General features: G+C 36.7%; 2 protein-coding genes across 14 annotated transcripts in view; one reads left to right on the top strand and one right to left on the bottom strand.

Annotated features, from left to right (window-relative positions):
* The window catches only part of PPP1R42 (protein phosphatase 1 regulatory subunit 42), a 44,412-nt gene that overhangs the window by 7,193 nt on the left and 21,391 nt on the right, over positions 1-15,828 (bottom strand). The window contains exons 5-7 of the mRNA XM_047783818.1: positions 10,379-10,496; positions 8,303-8,434; positions 609-768 (exon numbers count right to left, since the gene is read on the bottom strand). Of these exons, the coding sequence (XP_047639774.1) occupies positions 609-768; positions 8,303-8,434; positions 10,379-10,496 (410 nt within the window). The remainder of the gene's footprint in view (positions 1-608; positions 769-8,302; positions 8,435-10,378; positions 10,497-15,828) is intronic.
* Positions 12,375-15,828, top strand: part of CSPP1 (centrosome and spindle pole associated protein 1) — a 183,888-nt gene continuing 180,434 nt past the window's right edge. For 5 of the 13 annotated variants that reach the window (XM_047783814.1, XM_047783809.1, XM_047783802.1 and 2 more), the window contains exon 1: positions 12,381-12,534. In XM_047783814.1, coding sequence (XP_047639770.1) covers positions 12,467-12,534 — 68 coding nt within the window. In that variant the 5' untranslated portion in view covers positions 12,381-12,466. Of the gene's footprint in view, positions 12,535-15,828 lie in introns of all 13 variants that reach the window. The other 8 variants (XM_047783812.1, XM_047783811.1, XM_047783807.1 and 5 more) reach the window with 5 other exon arrangements.

Below are 15,828 nucleotides of genomic sequence, written 5' to 3'. Positions count from 1 at the left end.
AGGTCACAGCAACGCCGGATCTGTAACCCACTGAGCAAAGCCAGGGATCGAACCCGCAACCTCACGGTTCCTAGTGGGATTTGTTTCCACTGCGCCATAATGGGAACTCTTCTCTTGGAGAATCTAATGAAACTTCTGATGTCTCTTTCAGGAACACCACATTAAGAAACTTTGGTTTAGAGAAGTGGTGAAAGCAGCCTGTCTCTGTAGCAGTGCTTTGGATTTCCACTCCTTTCTACCACCAGATGCCCTTGCTATAGCCATCCCCTCACTGAAGGACCATCTGGGCCTCAGGCTGCTTTGATATGATCCCTGCTCATTCAGAGATATTTACCTGCTGCTTCTGGGACTTTCCTGAGTCATGTGCCCTACTCAGTGAGAGCATTTAATTTGTAACTCCCAGCTCATCGAAAATCAGCCCCTCCCCTGCGACTTTATATTGTTGGGCAGTTGAACAACGAACTTTTTGGGGGTGCTTGGGCAAGAAGAATTTGAGAATAGAGAAGTAGGAGACAGAGGGTCTCTCTTCTTCTGTGTTGACAGTGAGGCTTACAATGTCCCATCCTCCCCACAAAAGAGAAATCACACAAATATATGAAAGAGCCTACCCCATCTCTTCAATAATTTTAGGGTTATCTTCTTCGATGCTTTTTGGAGATGCATTTCCATTTGCAAAGTATCTCTGTATATCAGAGAAAAAAACTAATTTTGGCTTACCCACTTGTGGGTAATAAACAGGAACTGTGTGATGCATCGTTTCAAAGTTACCTGTAGCGTACAAAGAATTAAAAGCATTCTGCTTTGAAACTAATAACTAAATTGTAAATATGGAAAAAACAGCATTAGACTATCTAAAATTATATCTTATGAAATGGAATTAAGTAAGGTTAAATATATATACAGCAAAACCAATCAAAAATTAATATCCAAGATAAAATATTATGGACTTTCTTTTTTTAAGTTTTTAAATTTTTTTTTTTTGTCTTTTTGCTATTTCTTTGGGCCGCTCCCGCAGTATATGGAGGTTCCCAGGCCAGGGGTCAAATCGGAGGTGTAGCCACTGGCCTACGCCAGAGCCACAGCAACGTGGGATCCGAGCCGCGTCTGCAACCTACACCACAGCTCACGGCAACGCCGGATCGTTAACCCACTGAGCAAGGGCAGGGACCGAACCCGCAGCCTCATGGTTCCTAGTCGGATTCGTTAACCACTGCACCACGACGGGAACTGCTAAAGTTTTTATTATAGTTGATTTACAGTGTTCTGTCAGTTTCTGCTGTACAGCAAAGTGACCCAGTTATACATGTGTATACATTCTTTTTTTACACTACCCTCCAATATGTTCCATCAGAAGTGATTAGATATAGTTCTCTGTGCTATACAGCATAAATATGACAGACTTTCATACATGAGAACCTACACAGGAAAGTTTATGGTCAACTCTCATAGGCAAGATGGGTACATCGACATTAATATAAATATTAACTGCCTTTGCATTTAGTTGTTATAAGTTCATTTTTTTCAGTGTGTTTAACCTTTGGGAAGTAGATTAGTTAAGTATAGTTTTGGTAATGTGTTCATTCCTTTATTTTCATACTTAATATTCCACATCATTTCCCTGTTTAGATCCTCCTTCCCTTCCAGGAGTGATTTAAGTAAAGACTGCTTTATTTTATTTTTATTTTTATTTTTTTGATTTTTAGGGCCACATCTGCAGCATATGGAAGTTCCAAGGCTAGAGGTTGAATCAGAACTGCAGCTGCTAGCTTATGCCACAGCTATAGCAACTCCAGATCCAAGCCAAGTCTGTGACCTACATCACAGCTCACGGCAACGAAGAATCCTTAACCCATTGAGCAAGGCCAGGGATTGAACCTATGTCCTCATGGATGCTGGTCAGATTCATTACCGCCGAGCCACTACAGAAACTCCAAGACTGCCCTATTCACCTCTAATTCCCAGTGCCTAGTATAGTCTTGGGCACATCCAAGGTGCTCAACAAGTGTTTATTATATGGATAAATGAATATTTCCATCAAAGCTCTAACAAGTAAATGCTAAAAGATATTCAGATATTTTGAATTTTGTTAAAGTGTTTGATTTTGCTTCTAATTTTGAGCTATATAGTTATGTGACTGCATTTAGGAAACTATTTCTTTTGGTAAGATCCCTGAAGTCTGAGGTCATAATCCCTGTAATTTTACCATATAGAGCTCCAAATTTACAGGGCTACCAAAAATATGTAAAAGGTAGCCCTTTTACAAAAATGACTATCTTTCTAAGACTTCCTGTTCACTTACAATGTATTTGGTTGTGCAGAGGTACCTTTAAGTGGTTCATCTTAGCTCTTCTGAAGACCTGAAGGTATATTGTAAATTTAGAAACACAATATATCTTCTAGACTGTAATTCATGTTTCCCATTTCTCTTGAGTAGCAGTAACAGAGACTTTACATAAAGACCATAGTGTAAGCTATGGCCACATACCTAAGGATAGAGTTACTGCGTGTTACATATATGCATCTAGGGATGTCACTGGTTATAAGCCTGGAAGGCTCAGAACTGTACCATTTGTTTGGTTGGGAATGGCAAATGTGTGTAGGCAATGAGAAAGAACGGTATCTACAAATGGCCAACAGAGAATAGCTAAGTATTCCTGAGGAAAACTCAGATAATTTCTATTTCAGCTTATCAGCTTTCAACTTCAATTTTACTTCAATGTAATTGACCTCAAGAGTTCCTGTCGTGGTGCAGCGGAAACAAATCTGACTAGGAACTATGAGGTTGTGGGTTTGATCCCTGGCCTCGCTCAGTGGGTTAAGGATCTGGCGTTGCTGTGGCATAGGCTGGCGGCTACAGCTCCAATTCGACCCTTGGACTGGGAATCTTCATATGCCGTGGGTGGAGACTTAAAAAGACAAAAAGACAAAAAAAAATTAATTGAACTCAAAAACAAAAAAAAGGAGTTCCCGTTGTGGCACAGTGGTTAATGAATCCGACTAGAAACCATGAGGTTTCGGGTTCAGTCCCTGGCCTAGCTTAGTGGGTTAGGGATCAGGTGTTGCTGTGAGCTGTGGTGTAGGTCACAGACGCGGCTTGGATCCCGCGTTGTTGTGGCTCTGGCTAGGCCAGTGGCTACAGTTCCAATGAGACCCCTACCCTGGGAACCTCCATATGCCACGGGAGTGGCCCTAGAAAAGGCAAAAAAAGACAAAAATAATAATAATAATAATTGACCTCAGAGTCTATTTTTCAACATAGTAAATAATATAATCCATTTGAATACTTTAAAAATTTCAAAGTTCTGTTGTAATAGTCTCCTTTTCCTCCCTAGTTCCTTTTTATTCATGAAAGTTAATTGTTTATATATCACATGTTTACACGCTTGTAGGTGTTTTTAAATTCCCACCAAACTGAAGTGAATTTCTAAGTAGAGTGACATTATTATCCTCATGTCCAAGCATGATTTAACCAGTCATCGCTAGAGTGGTCACTAGAAGCCAAAGCTTTTTTATGAAGTTAGATAACTTTGATTAATCAATCACTGTGCTCCATGCTATTTTTGTGAACTTAGAGAATTTATTTCATCTTCGTAAAACTCAGCTTTCCCAGCTGAGAAATGAATATAATAATTTTCTTCACCTAAATTTCATCTTATCACAAGTTAAAATGATTAAAATGATAACGTGATAAATATCTGAAATGTTTCCACAGTAAACATTAGCTCTTTTCTTCCCTGCCCCCTTTGGCTTCCTAGACTGAAGTGCTTTCCATTTTAAATTATTAATGATTATTATGATACCAACTACAACAAGGTATGAAATGATGCTTCTGTACTATGTAACATTCAATATGGCTTTTAAAAAATTTGGTAAGAACATTTAACACAAAATCTACCCTGTTAATGATTTTTAAAATATACAGTAAATATATTATTGTTGACTATAGGTACAACTTTATATAGCAGATCTCTAGAGCTTATTCATCTTGCTTGACTGGAACTTCATGCCTATTGATTAGTAACTCCTCATTTCCCCCACCTCCTAGCCCCTGGCAGCCACCATTCCACTCTTTGATTCTATGAATTTGACTATTCCTCATATATGTGGAATTATGCAGTATTTGCCTTTCTGTGACTGGTTTATTTTAATTTAGCATAAGGTTCCCCAAGGTTCATCCACATTTTTTCATATTACAGAATCTCCCTCTTTTTAAAAGTTAACACACACACACACATACACACACACACACACACACACACACACACACGCTTATTTTCTTTATCCTTTCATCCATCAGTGGACATTTAGGTGGTTTCTACGTTTTGGATATTGTGAATAGTGCTGCAGTTAACATAGGAGTGTTAAGATCTCTTTAAGAACCTGATTTCAGTTCTTTTGGATAAATACTCAGAAGTGAGGTTGCTAGGTAGTATGGTAGTTCTGCATTTAAATTTTGAGGCCTTGTTATACTGTTTTTAACGGTGTTTGCACCATTTTGCACTACCACCAACAGAGTGCAGGGGTTCCAATTTTCTCTACATCTCTACCAACATTTGTTGTTTTTTATTTTCTGTCATTTAATAATAGCCATCCGGACAGGTATGGCTATTATTAAATGACAGGTATGTTTTTTTGTGTTTTTTTTTTTGTCTTTTGTTGTTGTTGTTGCTATTTCTTGGGCCGCTCCCGCGGCATATGGAGGTTCCTAGGCTAGGGGTTGAATCGGAGCTGTAGCCACCGGCCTACGCCAGAGCCACAGCAATGCGGGATCCGAGCCGCGTCTGCAACCTACACCACAGCTCACGGCAACGCCGGATCGTTAACCCACTGAGCAAGGGCAGGGACTGAACCCACAACCTCATGGTTCCTAGTCGGATTCGTTAACCACTGCGCCACGATGGGAACTCCTTAACTGTGGTTTTGATTTGCCTTTCCCTGTTGATTAGTGACATTGAAGATTTAAAAAATATACCTTTTGGCCATTTTATAGGTCTTCTTTGGAGATACGTTTGTTGGAAATGCTGTTGGAAAAATGATGCCAGTTGCTTTCTCAATGCAGGTTTGTCACAAACTTTCAGTTTGTATAGAGTGCAATATCTGTGAAGTGCAGTAAAGTGAACTGCAGTAAATCAAGGTATGCCTGAAATTAGTTTATTTATTGAAATATAATGTACAATATTTTGTTATTTTCAGAAGTACTACATAGTGATTTGACATTTGCATCATTGTGAAATGATTTCCACCCTCTATATCCATCCATGTTATCACAAGTGGCAAGGTTTTGTTTTTATTTTTAATGGCTGAGTAATATTCCATTGTATTATCACATCTTCTTTATCCATTCATCTATTGATGGATACTTAGATTTCTTCCATATCTTGGCTATTATAAATTAAGCTGCAATGAACTTTGGTGTGTATATATCTTTTCAAATTAGTGTTATTGTTTTCTTTGAGTAGATACCCAGAAGGGGAATTGCTGGATCATAAGGCAGTTCTATTTTTAATTTTTAAAAGAGTCTCCATACATTTTACCATAGTTGCTGCACCAGTTTACAATCCCACAAACAGTGCATCAGGGTTCCCTTTTCTCCACATCCTTGCCGTCCTTGTTATTTATTGTCTTTTCGGTAATTGCCATTTTGATAGGTGTGAGGTGGTATCTCATTGTGGTTTTATTTTCACTTCCTTGATGAGTAGTGATGCTGAGCATCTTTTCATGTGTCTATTAAACATCTACTATATGTCTTCTTTTGAAAAATGTCTATTCATGTCTTCTGCCCATTTTTTAATTGGGTTATTTGTTTTTCTGATCCTGACCTGTATGAGTTCTTTGTGTATTTTAGATATCAACCCCTTCTTGATCCTATCATTTGCAGTAATCTTCTCCCATTCAGTAGGCTGTCTTTTCACTAAGTTGGTAGTCTACTTCTCTGTGCAAAAGCTTTTCAGTTTGACATAGTCCCATTTGTTTGTTTTTGCTTTTGTTTCCCTTGCCTTCGGAGACAGATCCAAAAAGAATATTGCTAAGACCAGTGTCAAAGAGTTCACTGCCTATGTTTTCTTCTAGGAGTTTTATGGTTTCAGCTATTATATTTAAGTCTTTAATCCATTTTTTAGTTTATTTTTGTATATGGTGTGAGAAAGTGGTCCAGTTTGATTCTTTTGCACGTACCTGCTTAGTTTTCTCCACACCATTTAATGAAGAGGCTATCTTTCCTCCATTGTATATTCTTGCCTCCTTTGTTGTAGATTAATTGGCTATATAGGCATGGGCTTATTTCTGATCTCTCTATTCTGTTCCATTGATCTGTGTGTCTAATTTTGTGCCAGTACTGTACTTTTTTGTTTACTGTAGCTTTGTAGTATATATTTGACCCTTGAATGACACTGGTTTTTATCGGCTCAGGTTCACTTTTATGCTGATTTTTTAAAAATAGTATCTGCTACATTATTATATGATCCAAGTTTGCTGTAGTTTGAAATCAGAAAGCATTGGAGTTCCCGTCGTGGCGCAGTGGTTAACAAACCCGACTAGGAACCATGAGGTTGCGGGTTCGGTCCCTGCCCTTGCTCAGTGGGTTAACGATCCGGCGTTGCCGTGAGCTGTGGTGTAGGTTGCAGACGCGGCTCGGATCCCGCGTTGCTGTGGCTCTGGCGTAGGCCAGTGGCTACAGCTCCGATTCGACCCCTAGCCCGGGAACCTCCATATGCCGTGGGAGTGGCCCAAAGAAATAGCAAAAAAAGACAAAAAAAAAAAAAGAAAGCATGATCTCTCCATCTTTGTTGTTTTTTCTTAACATTGCTTTGGCAGTACTTTGCATCTTTGGGATAATACTGAAAATATGTAAATCCTTACCCTGTGTCTAATTTTGCCCTTCATAGCCAGCCAGGTATAAGCAGAGGAGGAGAAATGCCTCCTGTCCATTTTATAGGTTTTAGATCCTGAGAAATTCACATTGCAACACTGTGCAACACTGTATCATCCCTCATGGGTATACTCTCAGCTCAGAAAGTCCCATTCTTCGAAATAATTTTCACAGTTCATATTCAGTGGACACGATATGGCAAAATCATTAGAGCTTTCCTCATCTGCTTCTCTTCACTTCAACCTCTTGTCCTAGAGTGGCAGAGCTCCTAGGATATGCTATTCATGTATAAAACCTTACTACACTCTTTAAGTTCCCCTTTTCCTATTCCCCTGGCTAGCCCCTTTTTATGCCTTCATCCCCTGTTAGCTGTGGAATAAGAAGACCATTAGCATTCAAACATGACCATGGAACAGAGGAAGAAGGGGGCCCATTTCACTGTTGTTCACTGTAGAGTTTATAAAGAGTGAATTTGAGGATGCTCCCCGACATGATAAAGATGATTATTAAGATTAACTTAGCTACATTTAGTTTCATTGGTTAGGCAATAGGTGGCATGCCCTAAGTTAACACATCCTTAGGCATATTATAATCAAAATATTCAAATGTTGGGATGTATACATAGGAAAGGGGACAGGCCACAGAGTATAGGCTGCATGTGTGGTTGAGTATAGGCTGCATATGTGGTTGCGATATGTTCTTATGCTGATGAAAATTGTGATTTTTGCCCTGCTACTAAACAAATATACTTGTGATTAGGTTTTAAAAATTATATAGCTGATTGTTGTTTTGTCATTTACATAACTAATTGCACTTTGCCAGATATAAAATTACTAATTTTTCCCTACCCTGATGGCTCTCTGTTTACATAGCTGACATAGTAATACTCAAAAAATATGAAGTAAACATAGCTCTTTTTTTGATAGTGGCTACCATTTTCATATGTAAAAATTTCCTGGGAATTGTAAATAAGTAAAACAAGTAAGTAAATAAATAAAGTAAAAAAAAAAACCACAAGAACCTTAAACAAAGGTTATATTAAATAAAGGTTATATTTTAAACAAAAAATATAAGCAAGGAGTTCCTGCTGTGGTGCAGTGGGTTAAGAACCTGACTGCAGTGGCTCGTGTCACTGTGGAGGTGTGGGTTCATCCCTGGCCTGGCACAGTGGGTTAAAGAATTTGGTGTTGTCACACTTGTGGTGTAGGTCACAGCTGTGGTTCAGATTCAATCCCTGGCCTGGAACTTCCATATGCTGTGAGTGCAGCCATTTAAAGAAAAAATACACACACACACACACACACACACACACACACACACACACGTGTATATATAAACAAAACACTCTTATTTTTGGCTTTTTTTTTTTTTGGTTGAGAAGAATATTCCCTTTGCTAGTAGAAGTGATTAACTAATGAATGACAGCTTGCTTACCTATGTTTGAGTTACTTGTATCCTCATTTTTATTGTTCCTTTTCTTGCTGATTTTCTTGGCATCTTTGGATGCTTTCCAATTCATTAGGAATTGTCTTTCCATATTTTTAATTTCTTTTCCATCAAGGATTTCTAGAGAAAAATATGTATGTTAAAATAGATAGTATATAAATATTATAAATATTTTGTATCAATACAACATAAATATTATTATAAATACAATATATATATTATATATTATATATATTCATGTATAACATTATATATATTATATATATTTTTATACATTTTATATATATACTCTTACAATATATATACCTCTGGTTTAGGGCACATAAACTTAAGTTACACCAAAGGCTGAAATAAATTTATTTTTAAAATACTTTATTTATAAAACTTCTATATATTTGTTGAACTTTTATTTATTTTTAATTATTTTTTCCAATTCAAAAAAGAGTATGTGCTTATTATCAGCTGAATCATGATGAAAAAACATAAAAGGGGTCTATATTAACTATCTATATCTCTCCTTTCCATCACTGACAAAGATAATCGCTGTAAACAATTTGATATATGGTCGTCCTTCTTGGATCATAAATAAATTATATTGTTATTTAAACAAACAAAAATGTCATACTCAATGGAATTAAATATTATCTAGTCAGTTAAATAATTACGTGGTTATTCATAGGAAAAAGCAAAATATATTTTTATGTTAATGAGAATAAGTTTTATATATGTAACGTGGTGTTTTGAAGGTACACATATTAATAACACTTATTATATCCTAAGACATAGGATATAATAGGAATAATTCACATAGCTGACCTCTTCGTTCTATGAAGTGAGATTTCAGATATCTTTACATTTTGTTCCTTTAAAAAATTTTGAAAATTTAGCACCTTAAAATTGCCCAGTAATTTTCATACATTTCAAGATATTTGGAAAATTCAAATAAATGGAAAAAAATTGTTTGTCCCACAACCAAAAATAATCACTGAAAACCATTGATAACACTTTAGCATATTTCTTAGCATTATTTTATTTTCCAGGTATATATTATGTGTATATGTATGTATGTATGTATTATATAAAAATGGAATTCTCTATACAGTATTAAATCCTACTTTTTAATGTCATATTGTGAGCATTTTTCCATGTCTTTCTTTAAACACAATTTTTTAATAACTGATAGTATTCCAAGTATAAAATACAGGTAATTTACCTTTAAAAATATAGATGTCTGTTCTTCCTGTGTATTCTTTGGGGTACAGGGTGGGCAGGGTGTGACCTTTGCATATGTGTTTTGAAAAATTGCCTTGGGTGTTTCTGATATGCCCTCTGTCAACCCCTCCTTCCCTCAAGAGAACCACTGCTCTAGCATTATGATTAACCAAGGTCTACTATAGCTATGAGCTTTGAAATGGTTTTGTCATATGCTAGTTTTTACACCCAAGTACAGCATGTCACAGAAGCACTCTCACAAATCTCCTCTGTGAAAGGGCAGTGCTTGTCTCTCTCATGCAGCATAAAACTTGGTCCCTATTGATGAGTGTTGGTCCATTTCCCCTTTTATAGTGCATATTCAGGAATGTTATTATTTGTAAGGATCTCATAAGGGACTCCTTACTTTGCTCTCCTTTCAAATGAAAGGAACTCTTGTATGTTCTTAGGGTGCCATTTGGGAAGTGTCAAGCAATAAAAACTTCGATCAATTTAATCTACAAAACCAAGAGTCTCTTGAGATCTTCAGAGAATTTGTGCAATGAAAATTTGGCAAAAAGTCAGCAATTTTTACACATTTATGACTAACTACTTTTGTTGGTAACAGCCACATTTTCTTTTTAAGGAAGCACTGCCTGGTGTCTTAATTATTCTAAACAGCAGATATTTTTCATGTTTTATTTCTCAATTTTGACTTTTGCTTTTATTAAAATATCAAATTTAAAGTTGACCGTTTTTGTGAAATCAGATGTCACATTTATATTTCTGAAGATTTGCAGATAAATTAACTAAGGAGTTAACCAGGTCTCGTTCTCTAAGAGAAACCATATTAATATAATATTAAATATGTACCCAGTGATTTGGACACCAATATCAATCTATCTCTGTATTTTGGTTTGAGACAAACAGGATTTCTATTTAGATCCATTTTCCACAGCTTCATCAACTTGTTCAGCAAAAACTCCAAATCCTATAATTAGAGAAGAAAAAAAGCAAAACACAACTATTTCATACTTATAAATCTTTCTTTCATGTCAGTTAACTGTTTTTAAAGATAATTACTGTTTTTCATGGAGTTCTAGCTCAGAGCCAGGTACTTAGGAGGTATACAATAAATCTTTTCTTGATAAAATACTCTATACAAATAATAGAGGGGGTTAAAGATGAGACAAAAAGCAAGGTTTAGGTTTCAGGCCACAGAACTGTTCTCTGTCACACTCCCTTAAATGAACCCAACCGGCATCTCAGAAAACAGTCTCTCTGGCTACTCACACCGTAGAAGATGCCATTTTCTTTCTTTTTTTCTTTGGCTTTTTTTAGGGTCCCAAGGTATATGGAGGTTCCCAGGCTAAGGATCTAATCAGAGCTACAGCTGCTGGCCTTCACCACAGCAACTAGAGATCTGAGCCTCGTCTGTGACCTACACCACAGCTCACAGCAACGCCAGATCCTTAATCCACTGAGCGAGGTCAGGGATAAAAGCCGAAACCTCATGGTTCCTAGTTGGATTCGTTTCCGCTGCGCCAAGACGGAAACTCCATGATGCCCTTTTCTTAGTGGAGTTTATGTAAGTTTACAGATAAAGGCTATTATGGAGCCGTGAGTAAGAAGTCTCTTGGCATTGTGAGCAATATATATTGCTGCTTTTTCTTTTAAAAAAATAAATATCAAGGGGAAAAATAGGAGCAAAAAATCACTTGTGAGCTTATCACCCAGAGATCACTTTTAATATGTTACATATCCTGCTCTTCTTTTTTGAGAATAGGAATTTCTTTTTTAATTGTCATCATACTGTGGGTACAATTTTGTTTTATGTATATCATAAACATTTGCATGTTTTAATAGCTTACAAGAAAATCAGCTCATTGGTATTTTGATGAATAATTAAGTTGTTCCATGGTTGATAATCCAAGTGAATGTGAGAAAAACAGATTAATGGCCTTTAAGAACCAGCTCTCCTAGTTTGCCGTCTTCACTTGCTCTTTCTTCCCATTTTTTTTTTTTTCAATCCAATGTCATTATACTTCTCCAATGCCTTGTCTTTCTGTCTTTACTTTTCCTGCTTTGTCCCATTCCTCATTTTTTATGTGCATATTTTACTCTAGCTACTATTTAATAGAAGTGATATATATTTATACTTTATTTCTTATTCATGCCCCCATATATCTGTTTTTTTTTTAAACCAGATAAGTTTAATCTATCTGTAATGAATTACTCAAAACAAGTAATGGAAAAACTGCTTTTCTACTTTATAGCCTGTGATTGATTTTTTAAAATTTAGTGGTCATAGGCCCTTTAGTATGGCAAAACATTCTTTTAAAGCAACTGTTTTACTGATAATAATGATAAATATTGATATTAACTAAATTCTGTGGAGAGTTTTCTGATTTTCAGAGTACTGCCAAATATGTGTTGTTGTACATGACTAGGGTGATTGCTTTCCTTTAGAATGTGGGTATGAAGATTACAAAGTTAATAAAAGTTACAGAGGAGAGCAGCAGACAAACACTTGTGATTCTTCCATTTGTTTTCCTACAGTGGAGACCAAATTTATCATAGGGTGTAAGGAGAAATTAGGAATATAAATTATACATTAATTCATACATAGTCTTAATTGTAAAGCTGAAAGTAATTAACAATGCATTGCCTGGTGTTTTATTCCCCATGGCATTTCCTCACCCTCAAAGCTTGATACCTTTCAGCTTTGTATATCTATTTAATCTATTTGTAACTTCCATTTTATTCTTTGTTTAATTCATGTTTATGTTTAAATATTTCATCTTTCAATTTTTGGAAAATTTTCTTATAAGACTGTATTTATTCTTTAGGTTTTAGAAAATATATATATTTTTACGATGAAGCTACGTCTTAAAAATCCTCCCCAACTGCCCTATCAAGGAGGTAACAAAATATGGAACATCCGTATGTGCCTGCATTTACATGAAGAAATGCTATCTTTGGGGAATAATTAGGCAGCCAGGTGTCCAGGACCCAATGCAGAGCACCTGGTAAGTCCTTTAATCTTGCTGAGGCCTATGTCTTCCTACAGAAAGTGGTATTTCTTCCTGCTTCATTATTCAGCAGATATTTATTGAATCATGGGCTAAGTTCTGTGCTAGACTCTGATATATCCAAATAAATAATTCATGTGAAAAATATAAGGAATTGTTTAAAAATATACAGGCAACCCAAAGTGTCCTGACACTGCTGCTTACTATTTGACCTTAAGCAAGTCTGTGTCCTCATTTATAAAGTAAAGATAATTAGTATTAGTTGCTGTGGCATATAAAGTGCCTGTAACAGGCAAGTAAGGAATAGATGTGTTAATTCTCTCCCCCTTTGTCTCAGCTAATTTCCTTTCTCTTAATTTTGGTCCACAGAGAGCAAAAATTGTTGTAAGGGAGAATAAGCTTCTGATCCACTGACAAGCAGTTGATTTCTTAAAAGAAAGCTCTCTTTAAAAGTTATAACTTCATCCTTCAGTCCCTGAATTATGCTCTCTTCAGGACACTTGTACAACAGCTTTTGATACAGCCATAATTATTTTATGTGAGAGTTTCACTGTATTTCTCTTAGTTTAAAACCATCTGAGGATGGAATTGTGCATTGCATTTTTATACGGTGTTGAATAAGATGCCCATTATACAAAAGTTAATAATAACAATAAGAGAACTTTAAATTTATACAGATAAAAGGAGTCCTGTAGAGTTTGTTAATTGTTCTTCACTTGATAAATGACCCTCAACATACTCCTTCCAGTGTATGTTTATTTAAGACTAAACTAATCCTGTGCTGAAATATGATTACCCTTTGGATACGCTCTGGTTGTTCATTGCCTTCCTGTCTTTAATAAAATGCTTTCACTTTCCTGCCCTTCAATAAGTTACTAAAGGGAGCAGACACTTTTCTGGACAGTCTCTGTATGATAAATGATCATGTCATGCTATCACTTAGAAGAGTGCTGCAAAATACCAAGGAGCCAGTTCTATTTCCCATGCAGGGCTGGTGCCTAAGCCTCTTACAGGAGCCTGCTGCTCCGGCAGTGCTCTCTGCAATTAATGATGGCTGCTGATGAACCTGTATTTGACCAGCATGCTCCAATCTTTATCGGAAATGTCTACCCCAACTGTTCTAACTAAATCTAAAGACAGCCATTTGTCATCCTCCTGACTGCTTGTCATCATCTGCCCACAAAAATCTATAATTTTTGGCTTGTTCCTGACTAAACTGTGGAGTGAATAAATTTATCTTTGGGTTACTCAACTTGTCAGGATCAATATTGAGCAGAGGTTGAATAAATTAGAAACTGAGAAAACATGACAGACCATAGTGGTTTGTTCGTCTGTGTCTTATAAATCAAATATTTAGTTTATATAAGAGGCAAGCACGTCAAATTTTTTATTTCCACCATTTATTCTAAGATGCTTTACCTCATGATAAATGGTCATCAGAAAAACCAATGAAGTAAATCACTAATATATCTGACTGTGAGATGAACTTTTCTGATCATTTTATTGATTTAGCAAACTTTGCAGACATAAAAACTGTAGGTAAAAGTTGAATTTTTGTTTCTTCATCTTTTTATATATTTTCGCAGCCATGATATTTATTTGACTCAATAATGTCAACAAACTATATAATGTTGGTCTTAGTAAAGTTCATGGCTCATCAAGCTACTTGCAGACATTCAAGTTTTATTATAAATTTAATATTTTAATACATTGCTGCATTCTTATTTGAGTTACAGAAAAAAATGCAAAGAAGTATTAAAAGTAAATGTCATTTAGGAGTTCCCGTCGTGGCGCAGTGGTTAACGAATCCGACTAGGAACCATGAGGTTGCGGGTTCGATCCCTGCCCTTGCTCAGTGGGTTAAGGATCTGGTGTTGCCGTGAGCTGTGGTGTAGGTTGCAGACGCGGCTTGGATCCCGCGTTGCTGTGGCTCTGGCGTAGGCCGGTGGCTGCAGCTCCGATTCGACCCCTAGCCTGGGAATCTCCATGTGCCGCGGGAGCGGCCCAAAGAAATAGCAAAAAAAAAGACAAAAAAAATAAAAGTAAATGTCATTTAAACTAGAGCCTTATGAGTTAAAGGAGTTTCTAAAATATGGAGTATTTGGCTTGAAACATTTCTTTCTCCTCCTCCTCCTCAGTGGTTGATTTTGTCACCAGTTTTATTGGGAGAACTGGGTCATTAAACATAGAGTTTTCTCAGTTATCTGCCTTTGGTCTCACACTTCCCCTTCCATTCCTCTTTCCAATTTTTATCAACAAAGAAAAAGTCCCACCTCTTTCCCCAAACTACTCAGTTCTCTTGATCCCTTCCCCTCTCCACAGGCCTCCTCATCTTGATATGATCTTTCTCTTGCATTTCCATTTCCAGTCTCTCCCTCTCCTCTGGCTTTTCTCCTCTTTTTTATGATTTTCCCCCCGTTATAGTTGGTTTACAGTGTTCTGTCAATTTCTACGTACAGCAAAGTGACCCAGTCATATATATATGTATATATATACTTTTTCTCACATTTTCTTCCATCATGTTCTCCTATCTCTTACCATCAATACACTTCTTGAAAGAGTAGAGCAAACTAGTTCTCAAACTATTATGTGCTTATGAATCACCTAAGGAACTTGTTTAAATGCTTGTTCTGATTTATTAGGTCTGAGGCAGAAGCTGAGATGTGGCATTTCTGATGCTAATGCTGCTGATTCTAGGACCATATTTTGTGTTATAAGAGTCTATGTTGCTGCCTTTCCTTCTTCAACCACTGGATACTCCTGCAGCCTGGTGCTTTTGAACAGATACTGTTAACATTATTACTGTGCCATACATTGACAATTTCAGACTTTCTTAGTCTCAGTTCTTTAGAGTGACTTATCCAACTGACTGCACCCTTTATGACCTTGTGGTTCCACATTCTTGCAGGCTCCCTGGATCCTGCATGTATCTTTGGCCCCACAAATAGCAAAGCTCTAACCATAGAAATCTCTAGTATATAAACAGGCTGCTTCCTAGAAGTTGGTTTTGAGAATGGAGAATATTTTTTCATAAAAAAAACAAAACAAAACAGTGCTATGCCTTGTGGACTATTCCTGATTGAGCCCATAAAAATAATCTAGGAGTTCCCACTGTGGTGCAACGGAATTGGTGGTGTTTCTGCAGCGCCAGGATGCAGGTTCCATCCCTGGCCTGGCACAGTGAGTTAAAGGATCCAGTCTTGGTTGCAACTGCAGCTTGGATCTGATCCCTGGCCTGGGAACTCCATATGCCACAGGATGGCCCCCAAACAAACCCCCCAAGCCCAAAAC

This window comes from Phacochoerus africanus, chromosome 6 (genome assembly GCF_016906955.1).
Source record: "Phacochoerus africanus isolate WHEZ1 chromosome 6, ROS_Pafr_v1, whole genome shotgun sequence".
Taxonomy (NCBI): domain Eukaryota; kingdom Metazoa; phylum Chordata; class Mammalia; order Artiodactyla; family Suidae; genus Phacochoerus; species Phacochoerus africanus.
Note: the sequence above shows the minus strand (reverse complement) of the source record. Positions and strands in the feature narration are given on the sequence as shown.